Source organism: Trachinotus anak, unplaced genomic scaffold (assembly GCF_046630095.1).
Source record: "Trachinotus anak isolate AG129_WGS33_773 ecotype Australia unplaced genomic scaffold, CSIRO_AGI_Tana_v1 ptg000019l, whole genome shotgun sequence".
In the NCBI taxonomy this organism is placed as follows: domain Eukaryota; kingdom Metazoa; phylum Chordata; class Actinopteri; order Carangiformes; family Carangidae; genus Trachinotus; species Trachinotus anak.
Genome location: NW_027273870.1, coordinates 5,267,878 through 5,287,630, shown reverse-complemented (window position 1 = coordinate 5,287,630; position 19,753 = coordinate 5,267,878). Strand labels below are relative to the sequence as shown.

The following is a 19,753-nucleotide window of genomic DNA, read 5'->3' as shown; positions in this document are numbered from 1 at the left end:
AGTCTAACATCATTCTCAGAAGACAGCAGCGCAGAACTGGATCACTGCTTTTCCTTTTCCATCCTCCACTTGTTGAATATTTAAAGACAAATGTAGGCCCCACAACAAGTTACCAGTGTTTGTTCATTTTAATAGATAAAATAAATAAAAGTACTTTACAGGAAATCTGCTCTGCAGTCAACTTTCTGGACATTTAATACATTTTGGCAGCGGAGGGTACATAACAAGGGGTAAACAGTACAGATGTGATGCCATCTGGAAAGAAAATGGTTTCATTGAACACCTCTCGCATTTTTTTTTCTTTTATACTCTTGTCTACGCAACCAAAGCAAAACTGAACAATGTTTGTGTTTTTTTGTTTTTTTTTTAAATAAGAGAGAACATTCAGAGTCTGCAGCGGTCCATCATCGGTAATGATCGAGATCTCCTCTGCACCATCACCCCCGAAGCCCGACACACTCCTCCATCCCATCCGTCGTTCCTTCCCTTCGGGTTTCGGTGTGCAGAGAGGCGCTCCCGGGGCTCGGTGGAGGACGAGGACTGTCTCCGCCGGTCCGACCGGGACTCACGCAGACAGGCAGTCCAGGGAGTCCAGAGTAAGGAAGACGTCCGCCTTGCACTGGAAGGTGCCAGTCCCGTCCCGCAGCAGCTCGCAGCTCTTCAGGTTTGGAGAGATGTCCTTCACGCAGATGGCCTGCGGGAGGTGAAGACAGGGACGAGAGCATTTAAAGTTTACACCTGAAAACTCGGCAAAATGAGTTTGTAGCGGTTTTATTTCACTTTTCTGCCACTTTCATATAACACAGGGTCTTATTCTCCTCACAATGACCTCGCTCCTTCGCATTTCATTTATCCGTAAAACGAAAACAAATAAATAAATAGAGACTATTTCATTTTACATGTATGGATAAACCCCACATTGTTGCCTTTATTCCCCTATATCCTCAGCTAATGATGCATTTGATGAAGAACATTACTGGACTATCTTCTCATGCTGCTGGCTGCGCTTTGACCTGCAGCGCTCACTGGTTTTCGCCTTTACGCAGAAGCTGCGCAACGATCCGACACTTTGGATTTAAACGGTTTATGTCGTTTTCTTTATGAAAACAAAAGCATATAAAACAGTACAGTCTAATCTAACCCCTGTCTATGGTTTGTTTACTCTCAGTGTTCCAGCATGGCCATAAACGTCGCTCTTGTGGTGCTGAATGGAAAGCAGACGTTTACGCGCCTCTTCTTCATTTTATCCTGAGTGTAAAAAAGAAAGAAAGAAAAGCAGAATCCCCTCAAACAGGATTAAAGTTTACAGTATCTTTGCTGTGCTTACCATGCTTTTGAGGATGGAGACCTGCCTGTTAGTCTCTGGGATCACGTTGTTACCTGCTGTCTCCCCGCTGTCCATCAGCGTCTCTTCAGACTCGGACCTCCGGACGTACGGCGACCTCCTGATGCCGGACAGCAAACCGGAGGCGCGACCCACCGAGTAGTAACTGGGCCCGGTCGACTGCTTGTACCAGGCTTCGACTGGATGGCAGGAGATGAGCAGAGACACTCCGACGCACACCACGGCAAATCTGACTGACCTCTCCATGTCTGGACCCGTCCTGGCACTTTTTACGCAAAGGAAATCGGCGCTTTTCTCTTTGTCTGCTCTCGGTCGGCTGCCGACTCAGTGTTTTGCTGGGTGTTTGGAAAACTTTCTGGTGCTTATATAGGCTGAGGGAGCGACGTTATCGTGACCCAGGACATTCGTCAAATCAAAATTGAGGTGGGCGGATGATGATCCGTCTTTATGCGGGAGAAGAAAAAGACCAATCCGAATTGATCCGTTTTTCATGGTTTGGCGGCGACATGGGAGGGGTGTGTGTGTGTGTGGTACAGAGTATGAGGGGGTTGGAGACGTATAGGGATGTCAGTCCATCCCTGACGTTTGTAGAGGTAAACGTAAACGGATTAACATCAGTGGACCGAGACAGACACTGACGTAAGTGATCAAAACTCAAAGATGTTCAGATAGTTTGTCAAATCAGTGACAAATAAAATGTCCTTCCTCGTCACAGTATGAGCTGATTCTCAGATTCTAAATCTCCTGACAGTCTAAAGAAGCTGTAAGCAACAATGCATGTGGCAAAAAGCGCAACACAGAGCAGAATCAGTGTGGACGGCTTCAAACGACACGAGTGGAAATGGACAGATTAAGATTTTTAAAAAAAGAACAGATCAATAAACATGAGTGAATAAATCGACTGATCTAAATTGTGTTAAGTTTCAACAGCTTTCCACATGGACGGACGGAGAATCAGTCTCACTTCAAAGAGGAGCTCTGAGGTAAAACAGGCCTGTATCGATAAAAACCCTTTTCCTGATCGATTTCCCGACCTCGCCGGTCATGCGTCATGAACTCCACCAAGTCAGCAATCAGCAGATCAGTAAGAGGACAACAGTGATGGCGATCAAGACAGAGAGCCATGCATCTGCATTTGTTCAATTAAATAATAACAGAAACAGTTAAATACTGTGTAACCATGTTGCCTCTTTGGAACAGGGTTATGACAGGGTCTGGATTATGGGGAAATGTACCTTATATGTATAGACACAGATAAGAAAGACCACTGACTGGAATGATGGAATTATCCAGCAACGTAAAGACAAATGATACTACACTGAAAACAATGTTAGAGAAGTTAACTTTTGTTTTATTTTCGAGCAAAAAACCAGCAGTGACATATACAAATATAAATACAATTAAACATAATTTATTCCATAAGATGAATGTGCTCATGTATGCGCACATTATGTCAATCAGGATGAGTAACAGTACCATTAGAGTCCATCAGAGTCCATTGTAGAGAGGTCTGCAGTGTGGCTCTAGTTTATCCTCCAGGACATAGTCTGGCCCACAGACCCAGGGGTCCCCTGTCTCCCACTGCCACTTCTGCAGACTCTGCCTCAGGCTCTCCAGCACGGCGCTGTAGGAGGGGTCTGATACCAGGTTCCTCATCTCCAGCGGGTCTGCCCTGTGTTGGTGAAGCGTTTAATATTAAAACAGCATAAACAGACTCAGGGCAGGAGCCAAAACTTTAAAAATACTGGGGTCTTAAGTCATAGCACTTTATTTTGACCCATTTGTAAGGACCATATCAATACTAAAACGGTTTGTAGCACTCTACTGTACATACATTATAATGTAGTTGTAACCAGGTATAAGTGCTTATTGATGTATCTGTCAAAAAACTCCTCACTCCTCCTGTGGACATTAGTAAGTGGAGCCTGATTTATAAACAAATCATGAAACCCAGTTGTAATAATAAAATGAATGAATTCACAATATATTATTATAATAATATATTTTCATAGCGTCAAATTATAATTGTTGACAAATAATGCACTTGAAAGCATCGTTATGGGTGTGTGCAGCTCCATTATAGTATGTTATAAACTAAGGCTGAACAATTTATTGAAATATGATCAAAATCACAATATGGCTGAGTCCAATATTCAGTTTGCAGAAGCTGCTTTTTTTTTGTTGATAAAAGTAAAATGTGTCATAACTCATCGTAAGTGAAGCATTGTGGTGCTACAGAGATGCTCTGGCCTATAAATCATATTCTCCAGACATAAGGGAAGATGCTTGTTTGCTACAAGCCCTAGAAAAATCATCATCATTTTGAAATGATGCAAAAATATTCTTCCAACTGAAATCGCAAATCATATCACAATCACAATATCTGCCAAAATGATCATAATTAGATTTTTTTGGCATCTTGTTCAGCCCTATTATAAATCTTTTATTAAATGTGTATGTACTGTTTATAAATGCAAAACAGGTAGATTCAAAACAAAGTGTCACTGTGATGAATGTTATTTGAATCAGGTTAAATTTGCATGGGAAATTATTTTTCAAAGCTAATTCATGATTTAAACACAATATCTGCAATCAGCTCTTATCCTCTAGTATCTTTAGTAAGTGTAACAGTACGTAAACATAAAAAAGGCCAATCTGATTAAGCACAGGCTTGCTGTGCTCTTCACAGAGATCTGAATCATTTACCACAGAGAAAATGTTTCATTCTCTTTGATTGTATTAGATCACAGTCAAGCATAACAAGCAAGGGAAGCAAGCGTGATTTTAACTAATGAGTTTTATCATCAAGTAATATACCAGCTTTTTTTTTTTTTTGATTGATCAGTTAGTCATCTAGTCATTTAGTATAAAATGTGCCTAAATAGTTAAACTTTCCCTTTGCAATTTCCCTAATGACGTCTTCAGAAATCAACAGTGTTATAAAACAGAAGCTGTTACCAAACAATGTTTGACAATTTTCCTTACACATTTAATCAGTCATCAAAATAGCTGACAATCTGTCTTCTAGGCAACTAGTCAATGAGTTTGCTCTTCATTTCAGCATTGAAAGCGAGCTCTGTCTTTAGCTTAAGTGTTTGACTTAAGCATTAAAATCTAAATTAAAAACAACAGTAAACAATCACATGACAGAGACATAAGTAGTTAGTGTTTGAGGGCTTTTGATAGGGGCATTTATAGTCATATATTTATATATTTCAAGATATTAAATTGACAATTATTTATTAACAATATTAAATATCAAATATATATTGACTCTATTATATTTTGTCAGTCCAGTGATTTGTAAAAAAAAAATAAAGATGAAAAGATGATGCTCCTGCTCACTCTGCAGTGCCGCCATTTTTCCTATTACTGAGGAAACAGACACTGCAGTTTGTTTTAGGAGAGCGTCACACTTTATCTTATATTTTATCTTTAGTTTATTTTGGTGAATATTGATATTAATATTTGTTTAAATATATTTTCTCTCCTTTATGACAGCTGCATCACTTAGCTATTATCTGTTACAGGTTTATCTTGTTTGAATCACTGGGACTTGGTGTTGCCGGCCAACAAACTTGACTACTTTGCTTTGGAGAGCTTGACCTCAACTAAGAAGTTTTATGTTTTACTCATCAGTGAATGTTTTCCTTCTCCTGAGCTCACAGAAACGTGGTGGACATGTGCGTTACCAGCAGCCGTTACAGACCTGGAGTCATACAGCTCCCAGCGCTCTCTGTAGTAATACTGCTGCAGGCTTTTGAACCAGTACGTCGGCTGACTCAGCCTGGTGCGGTTCAGCAGGTCCTGGAACGTGGGTGACACGTACAGGTCCTGGTCGATGGGGAAGGGCATGCGATAGTGTAGGTTGTGGAGAAGGTGGTACGCCCCCTGGTGGACAGAGCGGGTTGGGTAGTACATGGTAACCTGAAATCAAAAGGACAGCACAGCAGTCAAGGCCCTGTGTTTGACCCCTTCATTAAAGTGTGTTTCTGTCAGCCAGTGGTGTTAACGTCCTGTTTGAAAGCAGCGGCGGTCACAGACCTCGTGGAGGGACTGGCTGGCGTAAACGGTGAGCCATTGGCTGGGCTCAGTGACCAGAGCAGGCAGTAAGGAGCGACCGGTGAGATGGACCGGTGTGGCAGGGCTGCCGGGGAGGCTGTAGGCCGGGTAGGGAATGGAGAACCAGTCCAGAATAGTGGGAGTGATGTCTGCCGAACAAGAGAGGGAAGACAGAACAGAGAGTGATAAAATAAGACGCAAGTGCCACAGCTGAAATCCTAAATAGTGAACTCATAATTAGTTTCATAGTGTATACAGAGGTGCATCTTCCCAATGAAAACCATGTATCTCTCTGTATTTAAAGTGTGTTTTCTTATTGGTTGAGGAAATTCTCCTACTTACAAATAAAAACAGGGCTGTGAAAAGCTGAGAGATTCAAAGGCCAGTGACAAATATGAATGTCAAATATGTTCAGGGTCACAAGTTATATTAAATAGTTGCCATGGTTACAACTTTTGTTTTAATTGATATTTTCAGATTTACATTTCATTACTACCTGATGTTTTCAGTTTAATCTTGCTGAAGCATCATTGTTAAGTCTCCCTCTTGTGGCCACTTTATAAACATAAACACACTGAATACACTGAATATAAACCAGTGGTTCCTAACGGAGGGGCAGGAAGCCACCAAGGGGTCTCTAGATAAGAGAAAAAAAATATTTCTGTGACACAACATTACGTCTATTGTTTCTGCCTTTGTTTCTGAGAATACATCTTCTTCATAAGCCTATAGAAATCCTTGAAACAAACTGAAACAATTTGAGAATTAAAAAAAAAAAAAAAATTACTCTCTGGTTGAACTGCTCACATTTCCTCACTGGGGAAATAACCTGTGATAAGGGGTGAGATAGAAATCTATATCACTTAATATTAAAGTTATAATATTTCACTTTTCCACATTAAAATGTCTAAAAATGTTATATGTTTTTTTGAATTGTGCATACATTACTTACATTGTCCTCAATGTTTCCAGCACATTTCAATCCTGGAGAAATCCATGATTTTCATCACGGTAAAGGTCCGTTCCATTTGGTCACCTGTCGATGACGTAATGTCCCCTGTGCACGTGCATCAACACTGTGCCTGCCAGAAGCTCAAAGTTGACTTCTATGCAGTTTTAAGAAGCATCTTTTTACACTTTGGTCGTTTTCAATTATGTATTTTAACCAGATGAAGGATGTTAGTCATCGATCGTCTGGATGCGTCTGGATGCCAAATAACTGTTAGACAGCTCAGCTCCCAGCGCTCTGAAACATCCTGCGTATGCCAAACAGCGTCAGAGAATCACTGATGTTTTTTTTTTTTTAATATGAAACTGCTTGATTTGGTTTTAATTCCCCTGGTCCGTTGGTTATAGAGAGGAGGAGACCTCTGCACATAATTCAGCTCAAGATAAAAAACCCCTGAACGAATGACACTGATGGAATCCATTGAAGGAGTCACAAGCTTAAAAAAAAAAAGACACCGGTGTACACAATACAACTGAATCCTGCTATGTACACTGTGCTCAGAGCTGCTAGCCTTTATGGCCTTTAAAAAAAAAATCTGTATTCTCAGCCTCTTTCTTTCGTCCATTTCTTACCTAGAAGACTGACATAGGCCTGGCTGGTGTCTCCCCATCGCTCCCTGTGCTCTGGAGACGACACCAGCATGGGTTCTGCCGTCCCGGAGCGATACAGGTTGGTTCTGCCATTAGGGAAGGGGATGCCGTTATCTGAGCTGTAGATGACCAGGGTGTCGTTCTCATAACCAGCATCCCTGAGCTCCTGGAGAACTAACCCAATACCTGCAAAGGAAATTTACACCATTGCAGCTGAGTGTTTTACAAGAACGGCTTCTCTCCAGACACTTTATTTTTGGGTATGTGTAGGTGTTTCTACACACCCTGATCCAGCCTGCTAACTGTGGTGTACTGTGCTGCTAAGTCGGCTCGTGCTGCAGGTGTGTCCGGCACAAAAGGAGGAACCTGAAGTTCACGAGATGACGACAGACCAGATTAACAAGTGTTATGATTCATGGATAGTATAAGGGAATCGCACTCATTAGATGATACTGACGGGAGGTCGAATTGTAACTTATATAAAACAGCGACAAAGTATTTGTAGCTGAGAGGAGAAGCAGAGGAAGAAGAATCTGTCTCGTTTCACTTTAAACGTCCTGTTAGATGTTTCTTTCATTTTGGTTGATATTTATACGTTTATACCTCATGAGCAACTGCAAAAAATATGCTACCAATATTGTAGCTGTAGAAAAAGTATATCTATGATGTTTCACAGCTACTAATCCTTGATTTCCTTTGTACATATAACTACACTATATAAAATCTTTATATCACTGACCTTTACTTGTGCTGGTGTGTAATATTCTGGTGTCCAGTCAGGAATTCGTCCCATCCCCATTTCACCATTCCCAAACTTCTCACAGAAAGCTCCATACTGGGGCTGTGAATGTCCACATCGGTGGGTGTCATGGAAGGCAACGTAGAGAAAAAACGGTCTCTCTTCATCTCTTTTATCCCGGCTGTCTCCTTTATTCGCTCCTTTCTTCCGCCTTCGTTCAAAGGCTTCCTCTTTATGGGTCTGGAAAAACTTGCGCACCAGGAGTTTGATGCGGGTGATGTTTCTCCCCACCTGGAGGACAGAGCTGTTCTCCTCTGTGTAGGCAAAATCGAAAGGGTATACAGATCCAGGACCGACGTGCTTCTTCCCAATTATACCTGCAGGAATGAGAGAGTAAGGAGGAGAAAAGGTCATTTTAAAAAAAGCTGGAGTGTGTGTGTGTGTGGGTCTAGACTTGTTATAAACTGGTCTCTTTGTTATTTACCTGTGTGTACGTCGGCCTGGCTGAGGAGCAGCGGCAGACTTTGTACGCCGTCAAACGAGTTAAAGTGATGGACCCCCTGATGAAGCCCGTACATGCCGTTCTGATGCTGAGAACACAGGACAAACACACCTCAGTGCTGTGCCCTCATGAACAAATGAGAGGTACCCGTGTGTGTGTGTGTGTGTGTGTGTGTTACCTGTGGCAGGCCGGTGAGGATGGTGGAACGGCTGGGGGAACAGCTGCTGACAGATGTGAAGGCGTTGCTGAACACCAGGCTGCGCTGGGCCAGAGAGCGCAGGTGGGGGGTGTGGACCACAGAGTTGTTGTACACCTCCGTCTCAAAACCTGCATCATCAGCTGGAGGAGGGGAAACACAGCGACTCCTCATAATGTGTGTGAGGTTTCTCTGGTTTCTGCACCCAGATCATTTCCATCCTACAGTTCTCAGATGTTACAATATGCTGCCAAAGGTATGCGGAGCAAGGTTATAATAGTTTTGGATTTTTCATTAGTTTTTATTTTTATTTAATTTTGGTCTATTCAATTTCAGTTTAGTTTTCAAAGCAGGTTTGGTAGTAAAGTTTAGTTGTTGTTTTTTTTTGTTTGAAAATGCTTAGTTTTATTTAAGTTTTTATTAGTTTCAGTGTTAGTTTCATTTATTTATTTATTTTTTGGTATATGGGGGATTTGTCAGGGGCAAGATTCAAAAGGATCAGAAAAAGTATAAAAACTCAACAAAACATCAAACCATTCAAACAACAACCATCCACAAAAGACAACTACTAAACAACAACTATAAAAGATGTGCGTCATTAACCAGAAAAATTCAGCTGGATACACCAACAACAAAAGTACACAAAATCTGCACAAAGAAACTCTCCACACAGGCTGCAGCCAAATGTGTGAAACTCTGCTTCTGAGGTGAGGTTCAGGTCGAATAAATCCTCCTTCATGGAGATTATAATGTTCAGTTTTGGTTGAAACCGTGTTGAAGGTGTGTTGATTTAACAAAAAACTGCATTAGACAGAGAGGTGTGTGTTTCTGTTGTTTAGCCTTCCCTCACTGATAAGAATGGGTTGGACAAAGTAATAGAAAAACAGACAGTTCTGTATAAGGCAGCTGGACACAGACGGATCATTATGGCCTACAGGATTTATAGCTGTTGCATTAGTGTCAGCTGGCTGAGCCTGATAAACCGGCAGCACTGTGTTTACTTCATCTTTATAACTCCTGCTGCTTCAAGTCTCCACAGGTGACAGAAAAGTTCACTCACCAATTATTAGAAGGACATTTCGTGTCTTTGCCTCCCCGATGCAACAAGATGCCAAAACGAGACAAAACAACTCCAGCAGCATGATGATGAAGACGATGAAGATGACGAAGATGATTATGATCTCCTCTCTTCACTGTTACCCATTGACTGTATATAAAAAGCTGCAGGTATCGTTTATAGACTCGGGACGAAATGTTTCTGCAAACATTTAACGTGAGTCAAAACGAATCCATGAAGTGGCTGGTGGAGTTGTACATGACCCACACTAAACTCATCTCAGGACTTCCGGAAACAACCTGTGATCACATGACCGAGGTCACATGAGGAGGGAAAACAGGAACCTCTCTCTGGTCTCAGGCCGCATCAGTGGAAGTGGTCTGGGTAAAAGGAAGAGGAGCAGTTTCACAGCGAGGACATGAAGAATCACTGCACAGCCGAGAAATAATCGAGTCAGACACGGTAAGACTGCCAGCTCTCCTCTGCTGCGTCGCTTTTCTCCTGGCTTTTCTATTCTGATCTGATCTTTTCTATTCTATTCTGTCCTATTATTTATTTCTGTTCTACTTTGTTCTGTTGAGCTGTTTCTATTCAGTTCTATTCTAATGTGCTGTATTTTCCTGTTCTTCATTCCATTTTGTGGTGTTGTTTTTGTGTTCTATTCTATTCTATTCAATTATTTTTTTGTGTATTGCATTATGTTCTGTTGATTTTTGTTATATTTTAATTGCTTCTCTTCTATACTGTCCTATTTTATTTCATTCCTTTATTCTGTCCCAGTCGCACATTTTACTAATTTTTGTAATTATTCTTGTTCTTCCACTTTGTCTGTGCAGCATTTTATTGCTCAGTTAGAAGAATACGACCACACAGAGATGAATATATGTGTGAGTATTTCTTTGTCAGGGAGGTTTATGGCTTGTAGGTGACTGGGGAGAAAAAGCTCTGGCTGTTGTAAAACGATCTGGTCGAAAACAGGTATGCAAAGCACTGACCTATCATATGATCGTCATATGATTATCATTCCCTGAAAGCTGTTTAAGGTCAAAGGTCACAGAAAAAGATATGAAATATGTCTTCAGGTTAAGGTTACCTTATTAAAATACTAGACAAACCTGTGAAGAGATTGTCTATGTGACCTTGCAGCATGCAGGTAGTTGACTTTTGTTGTTGTTTATTCCAGCACATACAGATCACAACATGCATCTGAAGATATGGCGCCCGCTCCCTTTGATGGGCTGTGTATTTGTCCAGAAAAACACACAGACGAACTGACATGTGCACACAGCACTTCTTTGTTGTGTTTTCCTGAATGCTGTCCCTGTGGAGAGAGAGAGACGACTCTCAGGGGGCAAAACCAAAACCAGAGAAACCAAGCAACATTTCCCAAAAACCAATGAGTGACATTTAAAGCAGAGGAGAAAACGTCATTGCTTTGTGTGAGTGGCTTTTATTCTGTGATCGGCTCGCTCATGTCCACATTTAAATATGCAAATTCATTTCTTTGTACACTCACAGTTGTCTCTCCATCCCTTCTACCCTCCCTCCCCCCTCCAGGTTCTCCTTCTGCACTTCTAACTTTTCCCACACGATGGACCAGCCTCTGCTGAGACGAATGTCAGTCCGGGGCTGCTGCTCCTACAGCACCCTGAAAGCCTGGCTGCCCATCCTCTCCTGGCTGCCTAGGTACAAGCTGAGGTGGCTTCAGATGGACCTGCTCGCAGGCCTCACCGTCGGGCTAACGACTGTACCACAGGTGTTGGCTTACGCTGAAGTAGCCGGCCTTCCCGTGCAGGTGAGTTCCAGCTCGTCTTGTCTGTGAAGGTTCATCTTTTGGATTGAATTTTCATTTAGATTCTACTCAGCTTCTTTGAGTTTAGGCACCAACTGTCTTGTTCCAGTAAAACTGCCCGGTGGGCAACAACTGGCTTACAAACTAGTTGTGATGTCATAAGTCCTGCTTGTGTGCACCTGTCTTAAACTGAGGTTTAAACCGAGCACAGAGAAACTTTCCCTCTTCAGCAGATGGATGTGAAAACAGAACATCATTCTTCACGGTGAAGTGAACTAACACTGAGTGGAGGGGAACTTATTTATTTTTAGTGGTACCTTTATTCACATTTTAATCTGAAAACACTTCTCTCCACAGTACGGACTCTACTCTGCCTTCATGGGGGGATTCATCTACACCCTACTGGGGACCTCAAAGGATGTGACACTGGGTCCTACAGCCATCATGTCTCTCCTGTGTTTCTCTGTGGTGGGGGGTCAGCCACACCGTGCTGTGCTTCTCAGCCTCCTCTGTGGACTCATCCAGGCTGTAATGGCATTACTGAGATTAGGTGAGGGGGAGAGCTGCTAAGGTCATGTGGAAACCTTGTGATACCATTTTTGGTGGTTTTCTTAATTTAGTCCAAACTTGTGGCGTGAGTGGATGAAATTTTAGCTAAATAAAATTAAGAATTTCTTCACAATGTAGCACAATGTTTTGTCTAAATTTAGGGTGAGCTTTATATCAAAAACCCAATGTAACAGTATAACTATATCAAAAACATGTGGTGACAAAAATATCATGTACAAACTGACAAAAGGTTTAGGGAAAGAGGTGCAGAAATACAAGCAGGATATTAATTTGCAAGTGCAGGACAGCCACTTCCTGCCACCACCTCTACAACTTCCTGTGCTTAACCACACACAGTTTCTGTGAAATCTCAGGTTTACATGCTTTTATTTTTGTTCCAAGGTCATGGCTCTGTAAGTCATTCATTGCCTTGCTTGTCTTCTGCAGGCTTCCTCTTGGACTTCATCTCTTTCCCTGTAATAAAAGGCTTCACTTGTGCTGCTGCAATAACCATCGGCTTTGGCCAGGTCAAGGTGAGCGTTAAATGCATGTGCTCGCACACGCACACACGCACACGCACACACACACACGCACACACGAAAAATCTACATCTGCAAAACTACCAGTTACCATTTCCTACACTCACTCCATTATTATTATTATTATTATTATTATTATTATCTGCTACAATCTTACTGTGCCAAACATAGAAATGGATAGAATATAATTAAAAGAGCATTTTCACTGATCGGGGTTTGCTAACTTATTTTGCAGTTACTGTGTCTGTCTAAAAAAGCAAAGAGAGAGCTCTTTTTGTTGCCCCACTGTGTTCACTGCTCTTAGAGTTGATGGTTTTAGCTCATGACGGTCCTGTTGTTTCTGTTTGTAGAATATTCTGGGAGTTCAAGGCATTCCCCACCAGTTCTTCCTGGAGGTTTACTACACCTTCTACAGGATCCCAGAGGCCAAGATAGGTGATGTGGTCCTGGGTCTACTTTGTCTCAGCCTGCTGGTCATGTTGATGTTTATGAAGACGAGTCTGGGCTCTGACGACGGGCCCCCGTACTCCAGAATCGCAAGGAAACTAGTGTGGGCTGTGGCTACCAGTCAGTACCTGTGTGTTCATGAGTGTGTGTCTGTGTGGGTGTGTATGCATCTGTCCTCTCCACAAGCATGTACAGTAATGACAGTGTTTCACTGTAATATAACACCTGGTCCAATTTTTTGTGAAACTTTTTGTGAAATTTTGTTTCTATTTGTCGTCTTCTTATCTGTCTCGGTCAGTGCGTAACTCTCTGGTGGTCGTGGCCGCCTCCTTCGTAGCGTTTTCCTGGGATGCCTACGGTTATCACGTGTTCACAATCACCGGGGAAATTTCCCAGGGGCTCCCGCCGTTCAGGCCCCCACCCACCTCAGACACTACTGCCAACGGCACCGTCGTCTCCTTTGGAGAGATTGTAGAGGTAAAGAGCAAAGGGAGGGGCCAGTAACAGGATAAAGGCAGTACATTTTTTAGCCAAATGATTGAGTTGCAACTTTCACTTCCTAAAATTTTCCCAGTTCTCCAGAAACACAGCTGACCCAGTCTTGCGCTCTCTATTTATTTTTGTGCAGGGCTTTGGAGGAGGGCTTGCTGTGATTCCCTTCATGGGTCTGTTGGAGAGCATTGCTATTGCAAAAGCCTTTGGTAAGTGTTTTTAGGCATGTTATCAGCGTGGCTCTAATGATGCCAGTGTCAGTCTGTCGGTCGGTCCACCAGTTCAAACCAGACTGAAATATCTTAATAGCTATGGGATTGATTGCCATTAAATTTTGTTCAGGCATTCATGGTCCCCAGAGGATGAATCCTAAAGACGTTGGTGATCCCCTGATGTCCTTTAGTTCCACCATGAAGTTGACAGTTATGATTTTGAGTGCGATATCTTGACAACTCTAACTTTTAGCCTCAGCTGCTGCACTTTGTCTTTATTGATTATTAGCAAATGTTAGTATGCTAACATGGAAAAGATAACACCTGTTAAACATCAGCATGTTAGCATACCGCAGGTTTTTCATCTCCGTCAACAAGTTAAAATGAGTCTAAATTATTTTATGCAAACTTAGAATTTACCATTTTACTGTCGTGTTACCAAAGCACTTTTTTACACATTATATCAGAGCTAGAATCAAGGCAGCTAAAGAATGAGTGTGTCATCAGACTCTTGGCTGATTTTAACTTCCTGTTTGTCCTCAGCAAGTCAGAACGACTACAGGATCGACGCCAACCAGGAGCTGCTGGCAATTGGTGTGACCAACATCATGGGATCCTTTGTGTCAGGCTACCCTGTCACTGGCAGCTTTGGGAGGTTTGTGTGTGTGTGTGTGTTTGTGTGTGTGTGTGTGTGAGAGAGAGAGAGAGAGAGAGAGAGAGAGAGCTCAGATGTCAAATATTTACAGTGTCATGTTTACTTTTCACATCCAGGACAGCGGTGAACTCGCAGACTGGCGTTTGCACACCAGCTGGAGGGATCATCACCAGTGAGTCCTGACTTTTGCAGCTCTCACTCCCTGTCTACAGTCTCCTGCACCCTCTAGTGGTTGTCTGTGGTATCATACTCTATCTCCACTCCTCCCCATTATTTCTGTGCCTCCCTTGTCCTTGTCTCTCTCCAAAGTTGAGACCCAGATAGCAAAAGGAAACTTCTGGCCCAGTATACTCTCTGGTTCCACAGCCCGAGTCTGGCCCATATACATCTGCATAGATTCTCTAGTATTGGCTGACAGCGGTGTGCACCAGATTAGTCCAGATGTGTAAGAAGCATCTGACCGTCATGCTGTATGTGGGCCAGACTTGGGCTGTAGAACTGGGGCATATACTGGGCCAGAAGAAACACAAGCAAGAGGCCCAAGTATAGGGCAGGTTTATCTTGGACCTCTGACCAAGTGAAGAAAACATCATACACAGACTTTAACAGACTTAACCAATTACAAAACAACAAAGACAATATTAGTCTTAAACAGAGGCTTCCCAGGATGTGAGCAATTTATGCATTACTTTTTTATTAAAAATAGAGCTCACAGACATAAAAGATTTGGCCTTTACTGTCAACCCCCTCTCCACCAACACACTCTCCATCTAAGAAACTAAAGAAATAATAAAACTGCAGGTTCATCACCCATCAATGATTGAGGAGTCACAGAGGGATGATTTTGTGCGATCACTCTTTGATCTGTTCCTTTAGATGGATTAATACAGTGCAGTTTCTTATTTGTATATTTTTGCTTTTCTGGTTCAGTTAATCATCACATAATCCATGGTGTCTTTTCTGGCTTTTCTGTTGTCAACACCAACATCTTCTAACCCATTAAAACACAAAGACAATGGTCATTTATTTATTCTAGTCTTCCTGCTGAGTTTGTGCGTGTTTCTTAGTTTGGAAAAGAAAAATTCCTCTAAATGTCACCTTCTCTGTGTGGGCTTCTGCAGGTGTGATAGTGTTGCTATCCCTGGCGTTCCTCATGCCGGCCTTCTACTACATCCCCAAAGCTTCTCTGGCTGCTGTTATCATCTGCGCGGTAGCTCCTATGGTGGATTACCATGTTGTGGCTAATATGTGGAGGATACGCAGTAAGTGTTTGCTCAGTTTTGTACTTCAGTGTTCCTTGTGTTGGTCTGTTTGTTTAATTGAAGTCTGGTGCTCGTGTCATCCACAGAGCTGGACCTGCTGCCTTTTGTTGTGACGTTCCTGATGAGTTTCTGGCAGGTGCAGTACGGTATCGTAGGAGGTGTAGCTGTATCTGGACTCCTGCTGCTGTACAACACGGCCAGGCCAAAGATAAAGGTGCTGTATTATTCTATACAGGAATGTGTATAAGCTAGTGTGTTACACTTGAACATATTAAGCCTTTCAAAGACAGCACACAAATTCTGCTTTGCTTATTGGTTACTGTAAAGGGACAGTAATCATTTGTTATTGAGGCATTTGCACAGGATGTAAGTACAGTTAACATAAGTGGGTGAATGGATCAGCCTTTAACCAACTATAGCGCCAAACAAAATTCAACTTGTCAATATTGTTTGTTAACAGTGTAATTAAAGCAGTCAATGTTCAAACTTGCTTTTTTGAAGTGGGAACACTGTTGGGGAAAAAAAGGCAATGCACCCATTATATTGGTTGATGGATGGGTTGGAAAATATCATGATATTTGCCATGAGACAACAGCAATTCAATTGCAGGAGATTTTTCAATAACTTTTTACATCAAATTGTGAGTTATTTTCCAAATTACCGAGCAGGACTATTTAAATGCAGTATTACCTTTGCAGAACTTTTGCTTCAGTTCATGAAGTTCATGGGTTTTTCAGGGATTGAAGTCACTGGATTAACCAAGCGACAGTATCTCAGTTTCCACAATATTGATTGATATTGAAATATTAAATTACATATGCCATGACATAGAATTTTGTCCATATACCTCACCTTTATTTCATGGTGACATGGAGATATTTCCAATGCCGCACGGCTGAGTTTAGAGAAATATGATTATCTATAAGATAAAAGTAAATGATCAGATTTTGATCAGTCACAGAAGTGGCAGAGTTACTCTCCCCTACCAACTGCTCCTTTAAAAAACAGCCTCTACAGACCACATAGGTGCACCTTTCTGTATAAACTCAACAGGACAATGTCTTACTCCACCCTGCTCTTCAACAGTGAAATCCATGTGTTTGTGCTAACGATGTGTGCCCATTGTGTGCAGGTGTCTGATCACGGAGCACTGGTGATGGAGTTGAGCAGTGGACTCAGTTTTCCTGCCACAGAGTATCTCAGTCACATCATACACACCCAGGCTCTGCAGGGTAAGGATTTGTTTGCTAATCATCTGTCTTCTTTCACCACCTCCTCTCTTTCAGTTTTTCCTGTTATTTACTTGCACGTCCTCCCCCTCCCCTCCTCCTCCCCTCAGCGTCTCCTCCGCGGTCAGTGGTCTTGGACTGCAGCCATGTCAGTACTATAGACTACACAGTGATCAGCGAAATCAGGGACTTGCTGAGGCAGTTCAAACTACGAGATGTGCGACTGGTCTTTTGCGGGTTGCAGGTATGATTATCTGTTATCTTGGACCAGAATTCAGTTCTAATAACAACACAACAAACTAAATATAATGTTCTTCCCTCTGTCTTTTTTCCACACATTCCTTTAGCGCTCTGTTCAGCAGGTTCTGCTAGCAGCTGATCTGCAGGGCCTCAGGTACACAGACAGTGTGGAGGCGGCGCTGCAGATGGAGTCAGGGAACAGCATCGATGACTGACACAGAAATCGTTCAATCGCAGTCTGGCGAGAGGATGTTTGATCCTGGACAGAAGCATTGTAGCAACAAAGTTTCTGATCTGGGATTATTGGTCTGAAATGACATTAAAAGGTGATAAACTACCTCCATATACTGGCACATGTAAGGTGACTGCCAGTGGCCAAGTGAAATCTCCTGTCATGAAAGGTTACACTGAACTTTGTACCTGCCAAACGTCACTTGAAACTCTGGAGACTGGAAATTATTATGTAATCTCCCAGATTACAACACTACATTATCTTTGGACGAAAACACGCAACCAGACGTCTAATACTGTGTTTTATATGCTTTTGTTGGACACTTTGCATTTTGTGTGAATGAAGGAGTAATAAGAGAAATAATATTACTGAAATATATATTTTTACTAACAGAGAATTCACTCTGTAATGTTTTAGGGATGAAGGTGGTAGGTGAGCTGCCAGAGACCAAATCTGAATTTACAGAATAACAATTTACTCATCAGCTCATTGATTAACTCAATGCAAGGACACTGATTGAACTACAGTATATTACAAACCCAAATCACCACATTTATACAAGGATTTTTAGTGAATAAAAAGTTTACATTTTCATGTGTGTGCATGTGTGTGTCTTTGCATGCAGAAATGTTTGCAGTACAGTGAAGTTGCACAATTGTACATTTGAACAGAAGATACAATGGTAAGACAAAGTATGTCAGCCTCTTGGAATGACCTTGTTCCCTATATTGATTGTTGAAAAAAATGTCATCTGATCTTGATCAAGTCAAGTCACAAGTGTAGACAATAATTGATAATGTTGTCTTTATTGAACACAGCCATTAGACATTGACAGTGCTGGTGGATAAAGTATGTGAACCCTTTGCTTTAATAACTGGTTGAACCTCCTCTTGTAATAACCCCAAATGAACTTCCTGTAGCTGCTCTTGAGACTTTTGGACCAGTCTTCTTATAGAACTACTTCAACTGAGACATATTCTTAAGATTCCTGATGTTGGTCTGAGCTCGGACTGGACCCCTCCAACAGGTGGATTTTCTTTATTTGAAGTCATTCTATAGTGGATTTACGTCACTGTTTAAGGTCATTGTCCTGCTGCATCACCCATCTTCTACTGAGCTTCAGCAGGTGGACAGACACCCTGACATTATCCTGTAAGATACCTTCATAAACTTGGGAATTAATTTTCCCCTCAATGATGTTGAGCCATCCAGGCCCAGAGGCAGTAAAGCCCCAAATCATGACGCTTCCTCTTCTGCACTACACCTTTGGGATAATGTTTTTATGTTGGCGTGTAGTGAAAAAAATTCAACCTCAGTTTCATCAGCCCATAAAACACTTTCCAATTAGCCTTGTGGAGTATCAAGCTGCTCTTCTGTGTTGTGCCTTTTGAGTCAAATTAGCTTGCTGCCAAAGAGAAAGTAGCAACAGAACTAAATTGTCTCCATTTAGACACTTTGTCTCACAGTGGACTGATGACTCTCTAAACTTTGAGATGACTTTGTAACTCTTTCTGATTTATTCATCCTAGGTCTTCTGAGATCTTTTTTGTGAGGTGCAGTTCACATCAACAGATGAATCTTGTGAATAGAAAACTCAAAATGTTTGAGTGATTTTTATAAGTCAGAGTAGGTCCAACCCAGTGCAATATAACTCTTATTGACACATTGGCACATTCCTCTTTCTGTGTAGCATTGAGCTCTGAGTCAACCATTTACCTTGGGTTAATAAATATACGAGGAAATTAGTTCAGAAAGATGACAGATGTGATTTACATGAATGAGTGCAGCAATTCCAGTAAATAATGATAAGAAGTGACATGTTACTATGATAAAAAAAAACAATAAATTACATCAGAAAAATGGATAATGTTTTCCACTGTACAGAACAGTTTGTTCCCTGCAGTACACGTTCAAAGCTCCTGGCCTCAAAGAAACCTGTTTGATTCAAAGAGTTAAATACAGAAACAAAGAGTAAGATAGGGTCCAACATGAATCCAGTGTCAGTTTAATCATGGATGGTGACAAACGTTGAGACTGGCATCAAAGGAATCATCAAAATGGTTGATATTTATCAAAATCTACTCATAACTGCATGTCTGTAATACTTCCATTGATTTATAAACAACATTTATTTGACAGTTAATTCATGGTGCACTTTCACTTTCCAGAGACAGATGCAAATGGTCAGTCAAACTGAGTAAGACTGTAAATGAAAACTGCAAGATGCATATAAATGCTCTGAAGAAAGCAAGTAAGTGGAGCTTGAGTTAAGATTATTTTTTCCAAGGTCAGTGAAAAATGTATATGTTCAAAACCCAATCCATCACAACTGTTGACTAAAGGTGGTTATAAATAGACATTTGTGTTGTAATGTGCAAACCAAGAGGCTTCCATTATGTTTCAACACTGACCTTGAGATGATTGTAGAACCATAAATTACGTTGACTCAGGGCTTTGTCTGTGTGCCAGTTCTATTTGAATCTGATCCCTTTGTCTTACTTTCGTTATGATTAATAAGTAATAAGAATCAATGTTGTTAATGACCCATTTATGTTTCACCAATGAGCTCTTGTGTCCTGTGCACACAGTAACAGGCCTATAAAT

General features: G+C 41.6%; 3 protein-coding genes across 4 annotated transcripts; 1 reads left to right on the top strand and 2 right to left on the bottom strand.

The window, feature by feature from the left end:
• Nucleotides 1-109: 109 nt before the first annotated feature.
• npb (neuropeptide B) lies at nucleotides 110-1,689 on the bottom strand. Its single transcript, XM_071503326.1, has 2 exons — nucleotides 1,328-1,689; nucleotides 110-694 (listed from the first exon to the last, which is right to left on the bottom strand). Exons 1-2 carry the CDS (start codon nucleotides 1,589-1,591, stop codon nucleotides 566-568), a joined length of 393 nt encoding a protein of 130 aa, XP_071359427.1. The 5' UTR covers nucleotides 1,592-1,689; the 3' UTR covers nucleotides 110-565.
• Nucleotides 1,690-2,675: 986 nt separating this feature from the next.
• On the bottom strand, nucleotides 2,676-9,774 carry sgsh (N-sulfoglucosamine sulfohydrolase (sulfamidase)). Its single transcript, XM_071503324.1, has 9 exons — nucleotides 9,504-9,774; nucleotides 8,426-8,586; nucleotides 8,230-8,335; nucleotides 7,746-8,122; nucleotides 7,291-7,372; nucleotides 6,989-7,192; nucleotides 5,390-5,556; nucleotides 5,055-5,272; nucleotides 2,676-3,017 (listed from the first exon to the last, which is right to left on the bottom strand). Exons 1-9 carry the CDS (start codon nucleotides 9,583-9,585, stop codon nucleotides 2,834-2,836), a joined length of 1,581 nt encoding a protein of 526 aa, XP_071359425.1. The 5' UTR covers nucleotides 9,586-9,774; the 3' UTR covers nucleotides 2,676-2,833.
• Nucleotides 9,775-9,830: 56 nt separating this feature from the next.
• Nucleotides 9,831-17,743, top strand: slc26a11 (solute carrier family 26 member 11). Of its 2 annotated transcripts, XM_071503322.1 has the most exons (16): nucleotides 9,831-9,962; nucleotides 10,337-10,387; nucleotides 10,684-10,939; nucleotides 11,058-11,295; nucleotides 11,650-11,842; nucleotides 12,289-12,374; nucleotides 12,731-12,947; nucleotides 13,126-13,304; nucleotides 13,456-13,528; nucleotides 14,075-14,186; nucleotides 14,303-14,358; nucleotides 15,308-15,448; nucleotides 15,535-15,662; nucleotides 16,581-16,680; nucleotides 16,788-16,921; nucleotides 17,025-17,743. In XM_071503322.1, the coding sequence occupies exons 4-16, from the start codon at nucleotides 11,092-11,094 to the stop codon at nucleotides 17,130-17,132; spliced, it is 1,731 nt and encodes a 576-aa protein (XP_071359423.1). In that variant the 5' UTR covers nucleotides 9,831-9,962; nucleotides 10,337-10,387; nucleotides 10,684-10,939; nucleotides 11,058-11,091; the 3' UTR covers nucleotides 17,133-17,743. The 2 variants fall into 2 exon arrangements, with proteins under 2 accessions (XP_071359423.1, XP_071359424.1); XM_071503323.1 differs by lacking the exon at nucleotides 10,337-10,387 and having other exon boundaries at nucleotides 9,841-9,962.
• The last annotated feature ends 2,010 nt before the right edge of the window (nucleotides 17,744-19,753 follow it).

Bases quoted from the DNA above. Each gene is read 5' to 3' on its own strand.
- sgsh (XM_071503324.1), bottom strand. From the start codon at position 9,585: ATGCTGCTGGAGTTGTTTTGTCTCGTTTTGGCATCTTGTTGCATCGGG. The intron at 8,336-8,425 runs GTAACACACACA...CTGTGTTCTCAG, and splicing joins TCCTCACCGGCCTGCCACAG to CATCAGAACGGCATGTACGG. The intron at 7,193-7,290 runs GTGTGTAGAAAC...TTTCCTTTGCAG, and splicing joins AGTTAGCAGGCTGGATCAGG to GTATTGGGTTAGTTCTCCAG.
- slc26a11 (XM_071503322.1), top strand. From the start codon at position 11,092: ATGGACCAGCCTCTGCTGAGACGAATGTCAGTCCGGGGCTGCTGCTCC. The intron at 12,375-12,730 runs GTGAGCGTTAAA...TTCTGTTTGTAG, and splicing joins TCGGCTTTGGCCAGGTCAAG to AATATTCTGGGAGTTCAAGG. The intron at 14,359-15,307 runs GTGAGTCCTGAC...GGGCTTCTGCAG, and splicing joins AGCTGGAGGGATCATCACCA to GTGTGATAGTGTTGCTATCC.
- npb (XM_071503326.1), bottom strand. From the start codon at position 1,591: ATGGAGAGGTCAGTCAGATTTGCCGTGGTGTGCGTCGGAGTGTCTCTG. The intron at 695-1,327 runs GTAAGCACAGCA...CACCTCCCGCAG, and splicing joins TCTCCATCCTCAAAAGCATG to GCCATCTGCGTGAAGGACAT.